General features: G+C 56.0%; 1 protein-coding gene across 10 annotated transcripts in view; it reads right to left on the reverse strand.

Moving 5' to 3' along the window:
- Positions 1-19487, reverse strand: part of MCF2L (MCF.2 cell line derived transforming sequence like) — a 132020-nt gene that overhangs the window by 79991 nt on the left and 32542 nt on the right. The window contains exon 1 of one of the 10 annotated variants that reach the window (XM_072782346.1): positions 16222-16494. The exons of 5 other annotated variants lie outside the window; for them this stretch is intronic. In XM_072782346.1, coding sequence (XP_072638447.1) covers positions 16222-16300 — 79 coding nt within the window. In that variant the 5' untranslated portion in view covers positions 16301-16494. Of the gene's footprint in view, positions 1-2825; positions 3475-15599; positions 15623-16050; positions 16201-16221; positions 16495-19487 lie in introns of those variants that run through there. 4 more of the 10 variants (XM_072782337.1, XM_072782342.1, XM_072782344.1 and 1 more) reach the window with 4 other exon arrangements.

Genomic DNA, 19487 nt, shown 5'->3' on the forward strand with positions numbered 1-19487 from the left:
AACCTCTCCTTACCAACAAGTGGGACCAGAGCCGGGAAGCAACTCAGCACAAGTATTTCCTCTGCAAGAACACCCTTTAGATAAAGCAGCAAACTCTCCTCAGCTCTGCAGGGCTTAGCAGATCTCACCAAATTCTAGAAGGTCAGAGAGAAAGCGGGCCTCTGCTTCTGAAGCTCCTCAAAAGCTGAAAGCCAGGATTGCAAATCAGGCTTTTCTGAAAGCCGCATGGCCAAGACCCAGCGGATCCGGTGGCCAAGTGTCAGCGCCCACAGCCCCCATACTCGTGGGCCTGTCCCTGTGGCCTCTGCCCCCTCCACTCACAGGGGACAGGGCCACCCAGCCTGTGACCCGGCCACATGTCGTCCAGTCCTGGGAGGTGCGGCGGGCAGCCCGTCTCAGCAACAGAGACGGTCTAGGCCAGGATCTCAGCCCGACCACAGCACTCAGCCCTCGGGAACGGGGAGGGACCCAGGGCTGTCCTGGCCTACTCTGGAAAGGGCCTCCTCACAGTCTACAGTGATGTTTCAACATTGTTAGGGGCACTGACTTTCCAAAAGAAAGGAAATGTTGTGAAGACGTCACCATTGTTTCCAGCGTGATCAGCTAAGTGACTGGTTTCCTCTAGATTTCTCTCCAGAAGGAGTTATTTTTGCTTGTGACCTTGTGGTCAAACGTTTTCTCCCTTTTTGCATTAGCGACCAGGAAGCTCAAAGGGAAGTTCTGTGATTACTTAGCAGTGATCGATTCACCCAAGTGCATCGAACGTATTTATTTGCTTCTTTCACGTTGTTCTGGTTCTGTTTAAAATTCTCCATGCCAACCAGAAACATGTTTCCATAAAGAGAAGTTCTCAATTCTAAGAAAAACAATCTGTTTTCTTGGCTTGGTGAAACTCAGTCTGAAAGGTGCCCATGTAGACGAGCACAGAGTGGACAGCCCTCCCCGTGAGCTCAGGCAGGACAGCGAGGAGGCGACGTTCCAGAGGTTGCCCTCATGGCCGCTGACTGACATCACACCTGTCTCTGGGTATCAGACAACCATCATCTTGCCACTGCACTGTGTGCATGCCCTCTCCTACACCAGGAAGCCTGGCTATTGGTCACTTCCCACCTGAGGATGCTTCCTTCAGAGATCGAGCCACGGAAGGCAGCTGGATGCAAGGTCTGTGCACGGGGACGCAGATGCTAGCCTGACCCTCGTATCCAGACAGGTGGGGGTCAAATGTGCCGGGAGGAAGGAAAGCCAAGACAAGACTGCTTCTCTGGGAGCCAGAAATTAGCCAGCAGGTGCCCAGGGGCCCGGTGGCCACACCTGCGGGTCAAGGAGACTTAGCTGGGAGATGCCAGGCCGGATGGTGAGGGAGGCAGGGGGCTGGACAGTGAGGGAGGCCGGGGGCAGATCAGGGAGCCCTGCTGACCCAGGCCTCATGTGTCCCTTAGCCCCTAACTGCCCACTGTCCACCCTGGTTTCATTAGTAGCACTCACAGCCTCAGCGGTGTCTAATGAGCACTAAGGAGGACAGGAAAAGCTTGTCCCGTCCGCAGCCCCCCTTCACGAGAAGACAGCCCTGGACCCCAGGATCCATGGCTGATGTGTGGGGACAGGCTCAGGCCCCAGGTGCCAGGATGACAATCTAGTCCTTCACAGTTGGGTGTCCTCACATAATGGAGACAAGGCCAGGGAGGGGGGAGTCTGCTCAGACAACCAGGGAATCCCCACGCGTGACCAATGACCTCCAGACAGCACTGGGGAGGAGGCTGGGAGGGCACACATGGAGGATCCACGCCCCCTGTGAGCATGGGGCTGTGGCAGGATCCGTCATGATGGCCCCACGCACTTTGCAGAGTTGGCTGCGTCCATAAGAAGGAGGAAGCCTGGTGATTTTAACCTTGAGCATGTGCCTGGATGCAGGTACGTGCAGAACAACCACCAAGACTCAGAAGCAGTCAGGCTGTCCAGGAGCCGGCTCTGTCCTCCCCCAAAGGGACACCGAGGGAGGCGGTCCACCTATCCAGGGGCCGTCAGCCACACCAGGCCACAGGCTCAGCCCTCCAGGTTTAAGCACAGGCTTTTTCGGCCCTCTGGGGATGCTACTGGCGTGGCCAGCGCCAGGCTCCACTTCCCCAACAGGGAGGGGCTGTGGCCCCCAAAGCAGGGGGAGGCTCTGTACTCGCTTTGCCACTTCTGATGTCTTTCACCTTACAGACATCAGGGGAACAGAGTCTGCCCTGACCCCTCAAAGGGGTGCCCGAGGTTGCAGAGCCAGCTGCTGCCCTCAGGTCAACAGCAAACTTCAGGTCTCCAGATCCCTGAGGAGGGCGGTTCTCCTGGGAAAAGGGACAGGCTCCAGAGGAAATCAATCCATAAATCACAACTTTGAGGCCCATGAGAATCCCCCTCCTTCCTCAGGAGGAAGCTCACTTGGGGAGCAGCTTGTGCTCCTGTCAGGGGACCCGTCCCTGTCCAGCTGCAGAACAGGGAGGGCGGGAGGCTGCCCAGGGCCAGGAACTGGGGCAGGATGCCCCTGGGGTTACCAGGGCACTGCGCACCAGCCCCCTCATGCACGTCTGCTCATGTCTGCTCGCTGTCACCATGGCCAGAGCAAGGACTCACGAGCCCAGGTCCTCAGAAGCAGAGGACAAAGTAAACCAAGTAAAGCTAGACCCTCATTGGCTTCAGCAAGATGCCCTGGCATGCTGCATCTAACCTTTCTCCAAAGTCTTGCAAGGGGCACGCATTTAGGTAACACAGGGAGGTGCCCACCCATGGAAGGGACCCCTGGCACCTGGTCCCACACCCCAGGCAGCACCCCCACTCCGCCTCACCTGGCTGTGGGTGCGTCGAGGCCCCCCAGCACCTCAGGGGCCGTGGCGGAAGCCGACGCAGGAGGCCCCTGAGAGTCCCCCGGGATGCTCCCCTCTCGGCCATCCTGTTGTCTTCTAGGGACACGCGTGGCAGCAACGGCGTTGAGTGTGCAGATGGGCTCCTGCAAGGGCGGAATGTGACCCTGTGTCGGAGCCCCGCGGTTCCCACTGCCCTGCAGGTCTCCACGGGGCCAGTCAGCAATAGGTGGGCGCCGGCGGTGTTGGGGAGGGCGCTGTACCAGGTGCCACGCACTGAGCTGGGCACACGACCTCCAGTGACCTTGGGTTTACCGAGTCGTGAGGAAGAACAACAGAGCGGCCAACCAGCTCCCAGAGTCCCTGGCCTTGCGCTGCAGTGACCATGGGCACAGATGGTCACTGGGGTGGCCCAGAACCACCTGCACACGAGGGCGTGCCTGCAGAAGCTGCTGCTGCTCCCCTCCTGTCCCCACACCCGTGGTGCCGGAGAAAGACTACAGGGTCAGGGCCGGGTGCACGGTGGTCTATTTGCAGATCTTGGGCGTTTCCTTCACTGGAAAGGGGCTTGTGCTGGCTGGGGCTCCCGGTGTCAGGGACCTGCTCCAACTGCCTGAGCCAAAAACACCTTCCAAGCTCAGGAAGTCTCAAGTTCAAACAAACAACTAGAAGGCGGGAGGAAGGGAGGGGGGAAGAGGCCCTGGGCCTTCTTGAAATAAACCGGTAAATTCCTCTGCCTGTGACCCGCCTGCTGTCCAGCTCGGCGTGGGGGAAGGAAATGGTAACACTGCTTGGCTTGGCAAGTGCTACTTCCCTGTGATGCTGAAAGTGCCCCTGGCCCAATGGCCCCAGACCCTGGTGCCCACACCGCGTCTGCCTGTGGGGGTGAGTGCCTAGCACTGCCCAGGGCGTCCTTCTGTGGGGGCCTTGCATCCGGCATGCCCGCGATCCTCACAGCTAACCTGCCGGGCAGTGTGTGCAGTGCCGCACAGCAGATGCTCCGAGGGCCCGAGTGAGCTTATCGTATGCTCAAGGTCACAGGACAGAAACTGTGGAGGGTCGGCACTCCAGTCTGTCTGAAAGGCCAGGCTTACCCCTTGCGTCACGGGCACGCCTTTATCAGCCAACACTCTTAGAGCAGGTACAGCTGGTCTGCAGCTAGATAATGCATTCATTTCATTCTGGTCCCTTGGCACCCACTTTCCTCCCATGAGCGTTTATGGGCTAGGGCGACCCTGCCAAACACAAGTCCTTCTGCTGGAGCTGGACAAAGTGGGGCCAAGGGGACCTTTCCTCTGAGCAGGAAAGGTGCCAAGAGCACCGAGCAGGGGCTGGTACTATTTGCCTCCACACCCACCTGGGCTGTCACCTGCCCCAGGCCCAGGTCTGAGTCCTTGGGGATGCAACAAGTAAAGCTGGCTGCTGGGGCTGCATCCATGAGAAGCAACAAGGAGTAAACGGAGCTGGGGTCCTTCACCAGAAGCAAGAGAAAACCATGACCAGGCTGAAGCTTGGGCAGCCGTGCTGTCCATCTCTGCCCCTTCATGCTGGCTTCCAAGCAGAGGCCAGACCGGCACACATTCAGAAGGAAACAGATGGTGCGTTTGATGTGGCACGTCCAGGACATAAGCCCTCTTCCTGTGACCAGCGACCGGAGCCCTCAGCTTGTGCAGCCCACCGCACCTCAGGAAGGACATGTGGAGACACAGTGGCTCTGTGTCTCCAGGAGCTGCCGCCACTAGTGGTTAGTAACTGTGACGAGCCACCCATCACGTGTTGTCCTGAGCCTGGCACCGAATTTCTCCCCGGGTCTTTCCCTTCCCCATGTAAACATGAAGGTGCGCACAGATCAGGAGAACAGGGAACGTCAGGCTGCTCACTGAGCAGCTACAGGTCAGACGCGGCTGCGCAAACATGCAGGCGGCCCAGGTGCTCCTTATCCACGTCTGTCTTAAACATGCTACTAATTAAAACCTTTTCCAAAATTCAGTTCTGAGACACGAATCTGCTCACAATCTCCTGGTCTCTCTGCTTTGTCGGTTCACAGCCTTTGGGTTTGGCCGACGTCTGGAAGCCATGGGTTTTCTCAGCCTTCCGTGGGCATTTCCTTCCCAAAGCTCCTCGGGTCCCAAACACAAGCCAGCCAGGATGCCCGCCCAGGATGCTGGCCCACCAGGTGTGCTGAGCGCAGCCGGGGCAGGCTGGTGGTGCCGGCTGGCATGTGAGAACCAGACTGATTCTCTGGGGACCCCAAGAGTAGATTTTACTCAACAGGACCTCCAGCCACCGTCAAGAGATTTGTATCAATAACTGGCATGGCTTTTGGCAGTAAGAGTCTTACATTAATCATGTCAGGGCAGCAGGGAGTTCTTTAGCTTAGGTCTTTTTTTTTTTTTTAATTTTAATTTTTTTTTTAGCTTAGGTCTTAAATGAGATGCTGAGTGTTTGGAAAATCAGCCCTTGGGGGCAGACACCTGGCTTACTGCTGCATGAAGCTGCAGCCAGGCCTTAGGACTTGGGCATAAAAGGCTCTTCTCTCTTTTTCTTTTTTTTTTTTTTTTAAGATTTTATTTATTTATTCATGGACACAGAGGGAGAGGGAGAAGCAGACTCCACGCAGGGAGCCTGATGTGGGACTCGATCCCAGGTCTCCAGGATCACACCCCAGGCTGCAGGCGGTGCCAAACCGCTGCGCCACCAGGGCTGCCCTCTCTTTTTCTTTTGAAGACAGAGTATAGGAACCAGCGCCTGGTATGCCCATTTTGGTGGGTGGATTCCACAAGGTCCCTGAGAGCCAGGGCCGCAGAGCACACCGCCCCCCTCTGTGCTCTGCCTTCTCAATGCCTGTGCTCTTCCTGGGTCTCTCTGGCAGACGGTTCCTCTCCTTGCTGCAGACGTGCTCTTCACGGTGAGGCCAGCACTGAGGTCCACCGGCATCCACACACCCAACAGGCCCTCCCTCCTGCTCAGCACCGAGTCCCGGCCCCGCCTCCTGGCCTCCGCTGGCAGCCCCACCGGACGGCGATTCCCAACAGAGCCCCGTGGCCCGTCGCCACGAATTGTTCACTATTTAACAGGGGCTTTCTGTCCCTTCCAATGACAAAGACAGGAAGCTCTGAGAGCTGGACAATGAAGATAGCCCATAAAGCACACTACAGGTCTGACCTGCCGAGGCCTCTGCACCCCAGGAGTGCATCTGGAGCTGCTCACGCTTGAAAATGAGGACACGTCCCACCAGACCAATCATCACAAAATCTAGACTGTGCCCATGTCATATGAATTTAGAAACCAGCTAAAACACACAACAGGGGACATGGTGACGGAGTGGTGCTTGTGGTGATCTTAAATCAGCATTTTCCCTATGCTGGGAATATCGTGCAGCTCATGAAATAGGTACCTTCCATGTGAAGTTCTGACACTTGTCAGGTTAAGCCAGGGTCTATGCTGGAGACTATTCACAGAGAAGATCAGGGGAGACCTTGGGGTCCCACTCCTCTAGGTGGATGTGTGAGCTCCTGGCACAGCCAGCACAGAGCACATGCTCCCGACACGTGAGGCCAGCCAGTGCATGGGTGTGTCTGCATGAACAAGGGATCCTGCTAACACTGAGGACTCGGTCTCAGGAGAGAAAACTAATTTTAGCCCTTTGAGAACTGAAGGAGGCATAAAATTATACAACTGATAAGCCTAGGAGACCTAGTATCTGTCTATTCAACAACTTTCTGAGTTTTGTTACCGTTTAAACATCAAATGACATGTTCTCCCTTCTTAACGATTCAGACATCAAAAAATTTTAAAAAACTGTCTTTAAAGATAAAGTATCTTAACAGAGCTGAAGTCATACATGGGGCACTGGCTCACCAGCTCATTTAAAGTCCTGCTAAAACTGTCACCAATCGGACTAAACACTAGTCCTTCCTTCTGCAAAGATAAGAAATCAGGTTCCATACTTCAGGGACTGGACTGACTTCTCGATGCTACGAACAATGAAATGACAAAAAGCCAGAATATTTGCTCAAAGCCAAACTTTTACACACAAAAGTCACTTATCTCTAACATTCAGAAAGAATTGGCTCTATGGGTTTTCAAATTTACAACTTAAAATTTTCTGGACAGTATGCTGACAGGTGTGACCGCCACTCATGTCTCTGTGTCTCTGGGGACTGATGTTGGGACAAAGCACCTGCCGGACGAGCTACTATGAACACACAAATCCCCCTGCTGTGCCCCAGGAGGCCAGCCTTCCCAGCAGCAGCAGCAGCAGCACTCCTGCAGCCACCCTGAGTGGCATCCACAGGCTCAGCACTATGGGGCCTGCAGGGGAGGTTCCCCAGAGCCTGGAACATGCCATTACTCTTAGGGGACCCCTGACACAGCCGGGGAGGGAGCTGCTCCATGAAGCAGTTAGCAAACTATATGCAGAGCAACATCATGAAATGCCACACAGGGGCTGGCTGGCTCGGGAACTGGTCCCAGGAGACGGGGGTGGGGTGGGGGAGTGGGCAGCAGCAATGTGTGTGTCACCTGGAGACATGTGCCTGATGACAAGAAGCGTGTTGAGTGTCGGGATCCAGTACCTCCAACCCAAACACACCAGGGAGCCGGCTTCGTTTTGTTGTCTGCTTTGCTTACACAAAGGGATCATTCACAGACAAACACAGAAACGTGAATGTCACTGCTTCCTGTAAATACAAGGTTGCCCTCTTACAGATGTGCAAAGCATCCTTTGGAATTGTCTTCCGGGTCCCCTCACATGTGGGTGTGTAGTCAGGGTCTTCCAGACGCCCTCTTCAACCAGAGACGTGTAGTCTCTCCAAACAGCTGAACGTCACTGGTTGTAGCTACATCCACTGAACATAGACAACACTGACACATTTACAAGACATTTTGAGCAGGGGAAGCAATGTGAAAATCACGGATCTGAGCACTGCCGGGGCCTCCGCAGGTCCCCAGCCCACCCCTCCAAGGCACTTACCCATCCACTCCACAGCCTGGGCCCACACTTACACTCACGGGGAGCTGGTCTTTGAGTCCTTAGGAGAAATAGTTCCTCTTGGTCGAAATCTGCCTCCTGTAATTTCTACTCATTGATTCATGGCTCTCTACACTATCACCCGGAGACCACGAGGACTCTCCACCCCTGCCCAATGGCAGGAGCCTGCAAGCCTGGAGGGCACAGCTGGGCTCCTGCTTCCCAACAATGATCAAGAAAACATTTCAATACTGATCTTAAAAAGGAGAAGATGATGGCGTCACCCACTGGATGGCTGGTTGTTCAGACCACAGGGTCTGTATTAGTCAGTAGGTGCCACATCAATGCTGCATAACAACCTGCCCCCAATTAAGGGCCCCAGACACGTTACCCCCGGCTCACAGTGCGGTGGGCTGACTCTGCTCCACATGCCTCACCGAGAACCAGGCTGGAGGGTAACACCTGCCCTGGCAGTTCTCCCGCGGGGTCACCAGGAGCAGGAAAGGGCAGCCCACTACAAGCACATCTGAGCATTGGAGCTGCCAGAGCCAGTCCCACAGCCACATGCAAGTCAAAGCAGACAGACCCGTGTCCCGCCCCCTGAAGAGGTGGTGGGAGGGACACTTGCTGGCAAAGAATCTGAATAATCTCACCATGCCATCCTCACAGCCTCTTCTCTTTGTCCACCAAGGACAGCACAGGACACCAAGAAAGCCTTTTTCAAATTCCAGACACCAAAGTCCGACGTTTCTTTGACTTCCACAGACGTAGTTTGCTCTGAGTTTAGTGTATCTTAGCTGCTGGAGACGACCACCTTCCTGCATGCTCTCAATTTATTCAACCATTTCTGCTTCCTTAGAAGGTCAAGGTAGCCAATTTATAGTTTCTTTTTTTTTTTTTTAAGATTTTTTTTTATTTATTCATGAGAGACACACAGAGAGAGGCAGAGACACAGACAGAGGGAGAAGCAAAGCAGGCTCCTCGCAGGGAGCCCGATGCGGTACTCGATCCCAGGACAGGGATCACGCCCTGAGCCAAAGGCAGACGCTCAACCGCTGAGCCACCCAGGCGTCCCGAATTTATAGTTTCTTTTTTTTTTTTTAAAGCTTTTTTAAAAATTTATTTCTTTATGAGAGACACAGAGAGAGGGGGGCAGAGACACAGGCAGAGGGAGAAGCAGGCTCCAAGCAGGGAGCCTGACACGGGACTCAATCCCGGGTCTCCAGGATCATGCCCTGGGCTGAAGGCAGGTGCTAAACTGCTGAGCCATCCAGGAATCCCTCGAATTTATAGTTTCTTGATCGCACATGTTCTTTTTGAAAATCAGGGAAGTATTCACAAATATCCCATCTTTGGGGGCTTCATTTTCCTGCTGCAGGTCCTCAATTCAGACCAACACGTGCTTTCTACCACTTGCTACTTGAGCACATGTGGAGACAGGTAAGTGCCAGGCCCAGGCGAGAGGTCAAACAGGGCATCAGTGAGCCATGGATGTGGCGAACCGCCACAAGGCAGGTAGCACAGTGGGCATGGGGATAGTGTGCGCCCAGGGGTGTGGGCTAGGATCACAGGAGTGGCTCCGAATTAGCTGATGGGCGAGCAGGAGCTCCAGGCAGGGGTGGGGGAGTGGGGTGGGGGTGCAAGGTGGTCCTTGCTTTCCATCTGATTCTGTCTCTGGAGTCCACTGATGGAGTGAGGTGCTCCACTTCCACCTGCCCACTGACCTGCACTGTGGCACCCTCACGGCACCTGTGCAGGCATCACACTCACCTGGCCGCAATGGGCCCAAGCATCTGCATTTCCAACAGCTTTCTGGGCAATGTCTCGTCAGAGACCAGACCCCAAGTACCCAGGCTAGACTGCGGGGAACCAGCAACACCTCCAATGGGCAGTCCTAAAGGAGAGTAACCCACTGATTTCAGCCCCAGAGTTTTTCTTCGGAATCTCTAAAACCCACTCCTGACTCCCTGCTGCAAGAGCCACAGGAACCGCCTGCATATGTGCCTTGTTTATGGTTAATAACAGTTCCCACGTCTCGTAGTCACTCCCAGCCCATTACAGATCCCCACCAACACCCCTTCCACCTGCCTGAGTGGCATTCTTCCTCAAAGGCCTCCACACCCTTCAGGACAGATCTGAAAAAGAACTAAGGATTCATCACCACAGAGAAGCACCCAGGCATGGGGACGGCACCAATGCATCTGGCAGACACTGTGCTGGACAGACTTTAGTTTTGCCAGATGCTCTGGCCACGGCACCAAAAGCCCCTATATTCTGTGCAGAAATGCACACACCTTGTGCCCGGAAAGGACTGCTTTCTTTGACAGGTACATTGGGGGTGTCATGCCACTGTGCTCCAAGGATGTCCTGGGAACAAAGCTTCTTCTTGCTGCTCTGGCCCTTAGCTCCCAGCCTGCTGCCACGCTGAGCCTGTCTCAGCCACACACCACCTTCCCAGGGAGGATGGCTCAAGAGCTGCACGCAGCCTAGATGGTGCAGGTGGCAGCAGGTGGGCCTCACCATGCTCTTCCTTCTACTGCTGTGTCCAGCTCAGTCAGCCCCACCTCCAGAACACATCCAGGACGCCCCTGCCCATGCCGCCTGCCCCCTACACACCTGCCACACAGGCCCCAGGGGCTGTCCAATCTGTCCTGGACCAGGCAGTGGCCTCCTGGTCATACAGCAACTCCACCTTCCCAACAAGCAGCCAGAAGAGCCTTAAAAACCACAGCTCTAGAAAGGGGAACCCTCTTGCACTGTTGGTGGGGATGTGAACTGGTGCAGCCACTCTAGAAAACTGTGTGGAGGTTCCTCAAAGAGTTAAAAATAGACCTGCCCTACGACCCAGCAATTGCACTGCTGGGGATTTACCCCAAAGATACAGATGCAGTGAAACGCCAGGACACCTGCACCCCGATGTTTCTAGCAGCAATGGCCACAATAGCCAAACTCTGGAAGGAGCCTCGGTGTCCATCGAAAGATGAATGGATAAAGAAGATGTGGTTTATGTATACGATGGAATATTCCTCAGCCATTAGAAACGACAAATACCCACCATTTGCTTCGACGTGGATGGAACTGGAGAGTATTATGCTGAGTGAAGTAAGTCAATCGGAGAAGGACAAACATTGTATGGTCTCATTCATTTGGGGAATATAAAAAATAGTGAAGGGGAATAAAGAGGAAAGGAGAAAAAATGAGTGGGAAATATCAGAAAGGGAGACAGAACATGAGAGACTCTTAACTCTGGGAAATGAACTATGGTAGAAAGGGAGGAGGGCGGGGGGTGGGGGTGACTGGGTGACGGGCACTGAGGGGGGCACTTGATGGATGAGCACTGGGTGTTATTCTATATGTTGGCAAATTGAACACCAATAAAAATAAGTTTATTAAAAACAAAACAAAACAAAAAACCACAGCTCTGCCTACAAGTCTCAGAGGCTCTGATTTCCCAGAGTCTGAGCTGAGGCTGGGGCCATGACCCAACTTCATATCCAACCCGGTGTCAGGGGCTGAATGGTGTCCCTCGCCCCACATTCCATGTGTTGAAGTCCAGCCTCAGGACCTCAGAATGTGACTCTGTTCTGAGATGGGGACTTTAAAGACATAACTAAGACAAAACGAGGTCACCAGGATGGCCCTACTCCTGTATGACCCGGGTCCTTATAAGAGGATCAGACACAGCTACACAGAGGGTGGACCGAGTGAGGACACGCGGAGAAGACGGCCATCTGCACGCTGTAGGAGAGGCCTCAGGAGAGTTCAGCCCTGCCTCATACCGCCAGTCTGCAGACTGTGGGAGAGAAGCTGCTCACCTGTGGTTCCTTACTGCACCGGGGCTGACAGATGTGTGGGCCCGAACCCTCTACTCCCGCTCCCCCAGCCCCAGCCCCCTGGCCTCCGGGCTGTCCCCACCTCACACACCAGGGGCTTCAGACCCCACAGTGCAAATATAAAGAGCCACATTACACGCAGAAGACACTTCCCCAAACTAAATATTACATAAAGAATTCATAGGGTATGTTTGGCATTTCTGGGTTAACTACTTATTTTCACACATTAACCCAAGCAGACACCAAGTCTATAGAACTTTGCGCAAACAGAAGCTGGGTGGGGAGGTGCGGGGCACAGCTCCTCTCTGTGGTCTGCGGGGTCTTGCTCTGCCGTGTCATGGGCTGACTGGTCAGACAATTCACACTGGCTCTAGGTCATGAGGGACAGATGTGGCCATCAGACAGTGTCAGGGACCAATCCCTCAGCATTCCACCCAGTGGATTCTTGGTGACAGCAGCACGTGGTTCTGTCTTCCAGAAGTATTCTGGTGACACAGTCCAGATGTGATGCCCGCCCCAGGGACGGGCCCCTTGCCCTCTGCCCCCCACCAGGTGGCAGCTACAGAGGAGAGGCGAGAGGAGGCTCTTTCCTAGCTGAGGGGTGCTCTGACCCACGGAGAAGGGGGCAGCAAACAGACGGCTCCTCCAGAGAGGCCCTGGGGCAGTGGCAGGGGTAGGGGACGCCACATGCTCACAAACAAGCTGGCCAGCTGAGACCTGCTGGGTGCCAGCAGCAGGCAGTAGGCAGCGTCTTCACCTTTTACCTCCCCTTCATAAACCACTCACCTCCGTTGCTTCTGTGGAGCTTTCCATAAGCTTAATGCAACCTGGAGACTCTCTGGCATGACAGGAATATTCAGGTATATGCGCAGAACAGGGACTGTCCATTATGAGCTCTGCCACTGTCCAGTCCTGCTGCTGACCTAACTGGGCCCTCTGTTTGCACACCTGCAGGATGGGCATGATGGCTAAGCCTCTGAGTGGCCGTACAGATCAAAAGGCACAATATACATAAGACGCTTGTCTTCTATTTAGGGAAAAAGAGTAATAACTAAAGAGATAAAAAAATAAAACAAAACTCTGTGTTGATACCTATGTAGTAAACACAACTCTTTTCACTAAAAAACAATCTTTTAAAAATCATTTTTTCAGATCTTAAGTTCCGTAGAAGAGCACATGGTTATGTGACTCATCGGTCTGTTTATATATTCACACCAAGCGAACATCGAAAATAAAAAAGCACGCACCTAACAAGAAGGAGGTAAGTGAATTCTAAGAGTGTCCTATTCCTACTCAAGCAGGGAGAAGCAGGGCCTAAGCCCTTGAGCTGCCCAGGAGAAGTGAGCTGATTTGCCCCCTCATACCTCTTTGCTCTTCTTGTCTCTAGCATTATTCTCTGAGGCAATCCAGAAAAATTGCAACTTCCCCAAGGTGAGGCATCCAATTATGGTCACTGGGCCTGTGAGAGCAATTACTAGAAGACCAACCAGGGGGAGAGTCCTCCTTGCAGGACTGACCAGGGGGTGGGGTCCTCCTTGTAGGACTGACCAGGGGGTGCGGTCCTCCTGCCAGGACTGACCAGGGGATGGGTCCTCCTCCCAGGACTGACCAGGGTGCGGGGTCCTCCTCTCAGGACTGACCAGGGGGTGCGGTCCTCCTGCCAGGACTGACCAGGGGGTGGGGTCCTCCTCCCAGGACTGACCAGGGGGTGGGGTCCTCCTCCCAGGACTTACCAGGGGGGGTGGGTTCCTCCTCCCAGGACTGACTAGGGGAAGAACTGAAGACCACAGGTGTGGGGCAGACCCATCGTGCAGGCTCTGATGCACAACATGAACGTGCCAGTCCTCACTGAGGGCCATTCAGCCTTTCAAATAGGACAGAACTTATATTTTTACTGTCTTGTATGCAGGATGGGCATGATGGCTAAGCCTCCGAGTGGCCGTACAGATCAAAAGGCACAATATACATAAGACGGTCCATTGGTCTGGCCCACCTGCCCACCTGGCCGTCCACCCTCATCCATCCATCTATCCACCTTCATCATTATCCACCCACGACAAGAGCTAGGGTCATGCTCAAGATGAAAGGGTGGAGAAGGTGGCATGAGATTTTTAAGATAATTCCCCAAGGTTGACTCGTGGACCAGTGCCATCACCATCACTGGAGACCCAGAAAGTGCAGGTTCTCAGGCTCTGCCCGACTTCCTGAGTCAGAAACCTGGGGCGGGTAGTGGGGGACAGGAGTCTGTGATGATTCCCTCCAGATTCAGAGGCCCTGGCTGGAGGACCAGTGTTCTGAATCCAGCACATGTTTAAACCAACTACAGACCGATCACCTGACTTTCTCACCAATTACTGGGAATCTAAAGAAAAAAACAAAATAATGAAAATGCTGGAAAGGGAGACCACACACAGCAGAGGAGCTTTGCCACTGGAAACTGCTCCTGGCTTTGTGATGAATGATCAGTTTCCAGACACATAAACTTCGGTTCTCCTGGTCAGCAGATCCAGGCTCAGGACCACATGACAGCTCCACCCTCCTTGACATGCAGACGCTGAGAAGCAACGCACCAGCCCGAAGGATGCGCAAGGCAGCAGTGTCCAGACCAGCAGACGAAGAGGCCCACCTGTCAGTTCAGGTGGAGCCGTGGAAGGAAACAGATGAGAAGCCTTTGGAAGGTCCCTGAGTGCAAGCCCTCAGCTCTGACCTGGTCCTCAGGGTCGGGCCGCCAGCCCCAAGTCACTACACCAGATGCAGACCTGCATCCTGCCACGTGTGCCACGAACCACCCGTGACCCTGGAGGCAGATCGTCTCTGTGACCCCCGGGGAAGAGCGGCTCTGGCACAGATGGGCAGTTCCTAAGGACGCCCGTGGGGTCTGGACCTGGCTGGTGAGTTGGTTGACGCTGACCTACATTCCGGACCCTGCAAGGGAAGGTGTGTGTGCCCCCCGGACAGTGGGTGGCACCGCATCAGTGGTGCAGGATACAGCCCACTCGACGTTCCAGAGCCTGCACGCAGTGGGGCCAGCACACAGCCTGATGGAAAATGAACATGCGCAGAGGGAGCTGATGGTGTTAATGGGACACAGGCAGGGGTGCTGCCTCTCCCCCGACTAAACAATACCAGGTATTCATCAAGCCGGATGTCTGTTAACCTGGATTTAAAAGAGACTTGGTGAAATCTGCAGCTGTTGGTAGCACAGATGTGACAAAGGACGCACGTTTGGGACTTGCTGCTCAGAGCGAGGCTGTCCTGGTCAACATGAAGCCTCGGCTCGCAGCACGATTCAGGGAGCAGCCATCCTTCCTGCTCTTCGCAGAAGCCTTTTTACAATTCTAAATGCACATGCATCTTTCCGAGCTCACAGAGAAACCTCCATCCCTAAAACCTAGGGAATGACATCACTCTTGGAACGGTTCCTGCTCCGTCATTCTGACTCCAAAGCTGGAGTAGAGGCTTGAAGAGTAGGCATAGCCTCCGGCTCCCCCTGCAGGGCGGGTAGGGGTGCTCCTGTGAGTCTGTGACCCACCGTGCACTTCACCCCACAACACAGGCCATACCCCACACCCGAGCAAAACGCACCCAAGTTCCAGAAAAAGGGAGCTATCTTTCTGAGGATAAGACGCAAATGGCATACAATGGCTTTATTTTCTTTTGACCCATATGTAATAAATCCAGTAGCTTTAATCACAAAAATCACCATTAAACACTGAATGTCCCCCCAAATCTGGTTAGACCATCACACACACAACGATGTTGACCCTGATTTAACCATGGCTCTGCTCTCCAAGCCCCGTGGGGTCTCCCACTGATGAGAGAGAGGGAGGAAGGACACCACGCCTAAGCCCAGCCACGGAATCTAACCTCTCAAGGAAAGTATCATTTAGACGCGACGAGGTAGTGATGTACAACTAACAGCCGGCAACGTCCGGCAAAAAGGTGGCCACTTACTTTTAATGACATACGGCTATTTCCTCTTCATTTCAAGGACAACCAGTGAGTGCAGGTGCCCTGCCTTCCCAGTGCAGCATGGAAACCCAGGGGTGGCCCCTGGAAAGCCAATAGCAGGGCGCTGCCAGCTCAGCGTTTTCTCAGACCTAAAGGGATCCGTTCAAACTGCTCCTCAAACTCATTTTAAGTCATCCTTTAACTGAGACAGAAAATGAATGTCCAGTGACGCTACTCCCCCCTACCCGCACCATGTTCAAGCATTTGTCTTAGGATTTAATATTTGGGGAAGAGAAGAAATATCTGATCCAGATTTTAGCTCCTTGAAGTCAGCTGGTGACAGCCCCAGCGTCCCCACACCGACCCGGCCCTGGAGGCCCCAGGCTCCGATGGGTTCCCCGGTGCCCCGCCCGGGCTCGCGCGGCACCTGCACCTGCCCGGTGCGGTACGTTACCTAGCCCAGCCGACCGTCCGCGGAGCCCCGCCAGCGGCCCGCCAGGTGCCCCTCATGTCTGCTTCCCCTCCACGTTAATGGGGAAGGGCGCGGAGGCTGTCGCACTCCCCACGACCGAACACATGATGTCAGGCTTAGGAACACAAGACCCGCGCCGGCAGCTCCTCCTACCAGTGCGCTTGCAAACCGCGGTCAGCCTCTGCACCATCGCTTCCAGAGCCATCTCTTCATTTCTCAGCCAGAACCTCATCCTCTGACAGAACAAGTGACCCTCTGCAGCGAGCTTCCCTCCGCGGCAGAAGGTGCTTTATGGGTGGGGTCGAGAGAGTGGGGAGGGGGCACGGCCGCGCCTCCCTTCCCGGGATTGGCTCCTGCGCCCCGCCAAGGGGGCGCGCCCTGCGGCAGGGGGGCTGCTGGGCGGAAGCGGAAGCAGCGCGCCAGCCTCGCGTGTCCCCGCAGCCACCCGGGAGCCCTGCGTGTGCACCCCCGCGGCCACCTGGGGGCCCTGCGTGCGCATCCCCGCGGCCACCTGGGGGCCCTGCGTGTGCGCCCCCGCGGTCACCTGGAGGCCCTGCGTGCGCATCCCCGCGGCCACCTGGGGGCCCTGCGTGCGCATCCCCGCGGCCACCTGGGGGCCCTGCGTGTGCACCCCCGCGGTCACCTGAAGGCCCTGCGTGCGCATCCCCGCGGCCACCTGGGGGCCCTGCGTGCGCACCCCCGCGGCCACCTGGGGACCCTGCGTGCGCATCCCCGCGGCCACCTGGGGGCCCTGCGTGTGCGCCCCCGCGGTCACCTGGAGGCCCTGCGTGCGCATCCCCGCGGCCACCTGGGGGCCCTGCGTGCGCATCCCCGCGGCCACCTGGGGGCCCTGCGTGTGCGCCCCCGCGGTCACCTGGAGGCCCTGCGTGCGCATCCCCGCGGCCACCTGGGGGCCCTGCGTGCGCATCCCCGCGGTCACCTGGGGGCCCTGCGTGCGCATCCCCGCGGCCACCTGGGGGCCCTGCGTGTGCGCCCCCGCGGTCACCTGGAGGCCCTGCGTGCGCATCCCCGCGGCCACCTGGGGGCCCTGCGTGCGCATCCCCGCGGTCACCTGGGGGTCCTGTGTGTGCGCCCCCGCGGCCACCTGGGGGCCCTGCCTACGCATCCCCCGCGGTCACCTGGGGGCCCTGCGTGCGCGCCCCCGAGGCCACCTGGGGGCCCTGCCTGCACATCCCCGCGGCCAGCTGGGGGCCCCCACAGTACCAACTGTGCTCCCCGCGCAAAGGCACAACCTGCTCCCGGTCCCTAGCAGCGGGGTCTCTGCCTTCCCTGGAGAGGAAGGAGGAGCTGTGGGGGGCGCAAACAGACGGTGAGGTGAGGTGCCACCAACGGGGCACTGAGCCGCGCCCCCCCTTTACCTCCGGCTGCCCTCGGGCAGGTGCAGAGGCCACAGCAGCCGAGAGCGCGCTCCCCACGCCGCCGCATGCTGCCCGCCACCCCAGGCCTCTGGATCCCCGTGGGTCCTGTGGGTCTTTGGGGCCGGGGTGGACGCCAGCTCCCTCAGCCGCGCTGCCCGCCTGGGGTTGCAGGGGCGGGAGGGAAGCGCGCTGCACGCTGGCGCTGGCCGGGCCCTCCGACCTTGCCCTCCGACCTTGCCGTGATTGGCACGAAGCCACCTGGTGCATTTTACACCTCAGCGCCCTGCAGCCGCAGACGCAAGTCGTGGTGCGCGCCATGGCGGCCACACCTGAGGCCTGGGGGAACAGGTGTCCTCCGGGCCCGCATGGGGCCTCTCCTCACCCGGGCTTGCACCTTTTGTGGTTGGCACTGCAGGTGGCAGGCCCTTCCTTACAGGGGTGTTTCAGGGAGAGGCGCTGGGTCTGTCAATGGTTTGGGAATTCAAGCTGGAAGCGGCGGAGGTTCAAACTGCAGCTCCTGTGAAGATAAGGGCACCAAGCCCAGCCCCAGGAGTAAGCGGACAAGGGCGACACAGCATTGGCCTCGGAGCCGTCATGGGCCTGGGGGGCAAGAAAGATCTGGAAACTCACTATTACAACTTGAAATAAAGGTGAATAGCCACATCTGGAAGGTGCGGGGTAACTGAAATGGAGCTGCTTTTTGCTTTTGTCTTTTCTTCCTTTTCTTTTTCTTTCTCTCTTTCCTTCCTTCCCTCCTCCTCCCCTTCCTTCCTTCCTTCCTTCCTTCCTTCCTTCCTTCCTTCCTTCCTCCCTCCCTCCCTCCCTCCCTCCCTCCCTCCCTCCCTCTCTCTCTCTCTCTCTCTCTCTCTCTCTCTCTCTTTCTTTCTTTCTTTCTTTCTTTCTTTCTTTCTTTCTTTCTTTCTTTCCTTCCTTCTTTCATCAGAACCACCTGCCTACCAGCAGTTTCATATGGTTCAAGTAGAGCCCACTGAACAGAGGTGTCCAGCAAGATGCCATCGGGAGCAAACAGTGGGCCTCCCCTTGTCTTGGGCTGCCCGGCCTGAAGCAAACCCTGCGGTGACACACAGACTCCCTCACACCACTTGCCTGGACTTCAAGGCAGAGACCTAAGTGTCTACAGCATAGGCCCCACCCTCCCCAAGTGCAGTGCGCGGCACCCACTTCCCCCTGTCCCAAAGGCAACAACCACCACACTTGTCCTTGGCACCCACACTTTTCTTGGGCCCTAACTGGCCCCCCAGCCACACTCCCTCAACCCTCCGCCCCCTTCCCCAGGCATCTCCACCTCCCCCTCACCTGGTGCAACCCCTTTTTAAGTACACAAGTGTACTCTGGCAGTGCTCAAACTTGAGATGCAATGGAAGCCAAAAGGGCTGGTTGACCTCACCACAGCGTTTCCCATCAGGTGGACCTGAGGTAGGGGCAGGAACCTGCATGTCCTACAGGATCCCAGGCAATGCTGACGCTGCTGGTCACCGGCTGAGAGCCACGGTGAGCCTATCCCATCTTTAAATCAAACACTAAGTGGAGGGGAAGACATACTCCCTGAGCCCTGCTCTCACTCACTCCCATGCCCTTTGTGGTGGGATTCCTCCCGTCACACTCAGCTTCTTCCCTGAACTCCAGGCCTTCCACCCTTGCTCCTGAAGTGCCTCTGGCTGGTGCCATTCCCTGGACTGAGCTGCTCACTCCAGTGGTGCTTCAAGGCTGAGTCTGCAGCCCTCTGTGATGGTTGGCCAGGCCTCAGCACCCAGATGTTTGCTCAAACACTAGGCTGGATGTCATTTTGAGGGTATTTTGTAGATGTGATTAATATGTAAGTCAGCAGACTCTCCCTGGTGTGGGTGGCCTGATCGAATCAGTTGAAGGCTTGATGAGACAAAGACTGACTTCCCCTGAGGAAGGGGGATTTCTGTCTCAACACTGATTTTAGGAAAAAAAAAAAAAAGACTGACTTTAGGCTCGACCTGCAACACATCAGCTCTTCCCCAGGGCTCCACCCTGTACCCACCCTGCAGA

Source organism: Canis lupus, chromosome 17 (genome assembly GCF_048164855.1).
Source record: "Canis lupus baileyi chromosome 17, mCanLup2.hap1, whole genome shotgun sequence".
NCBI lineage: Eukaryota > Metazoa > Chordata > Mammalia > Carnivora > Canidae > Canis > Canis lupus.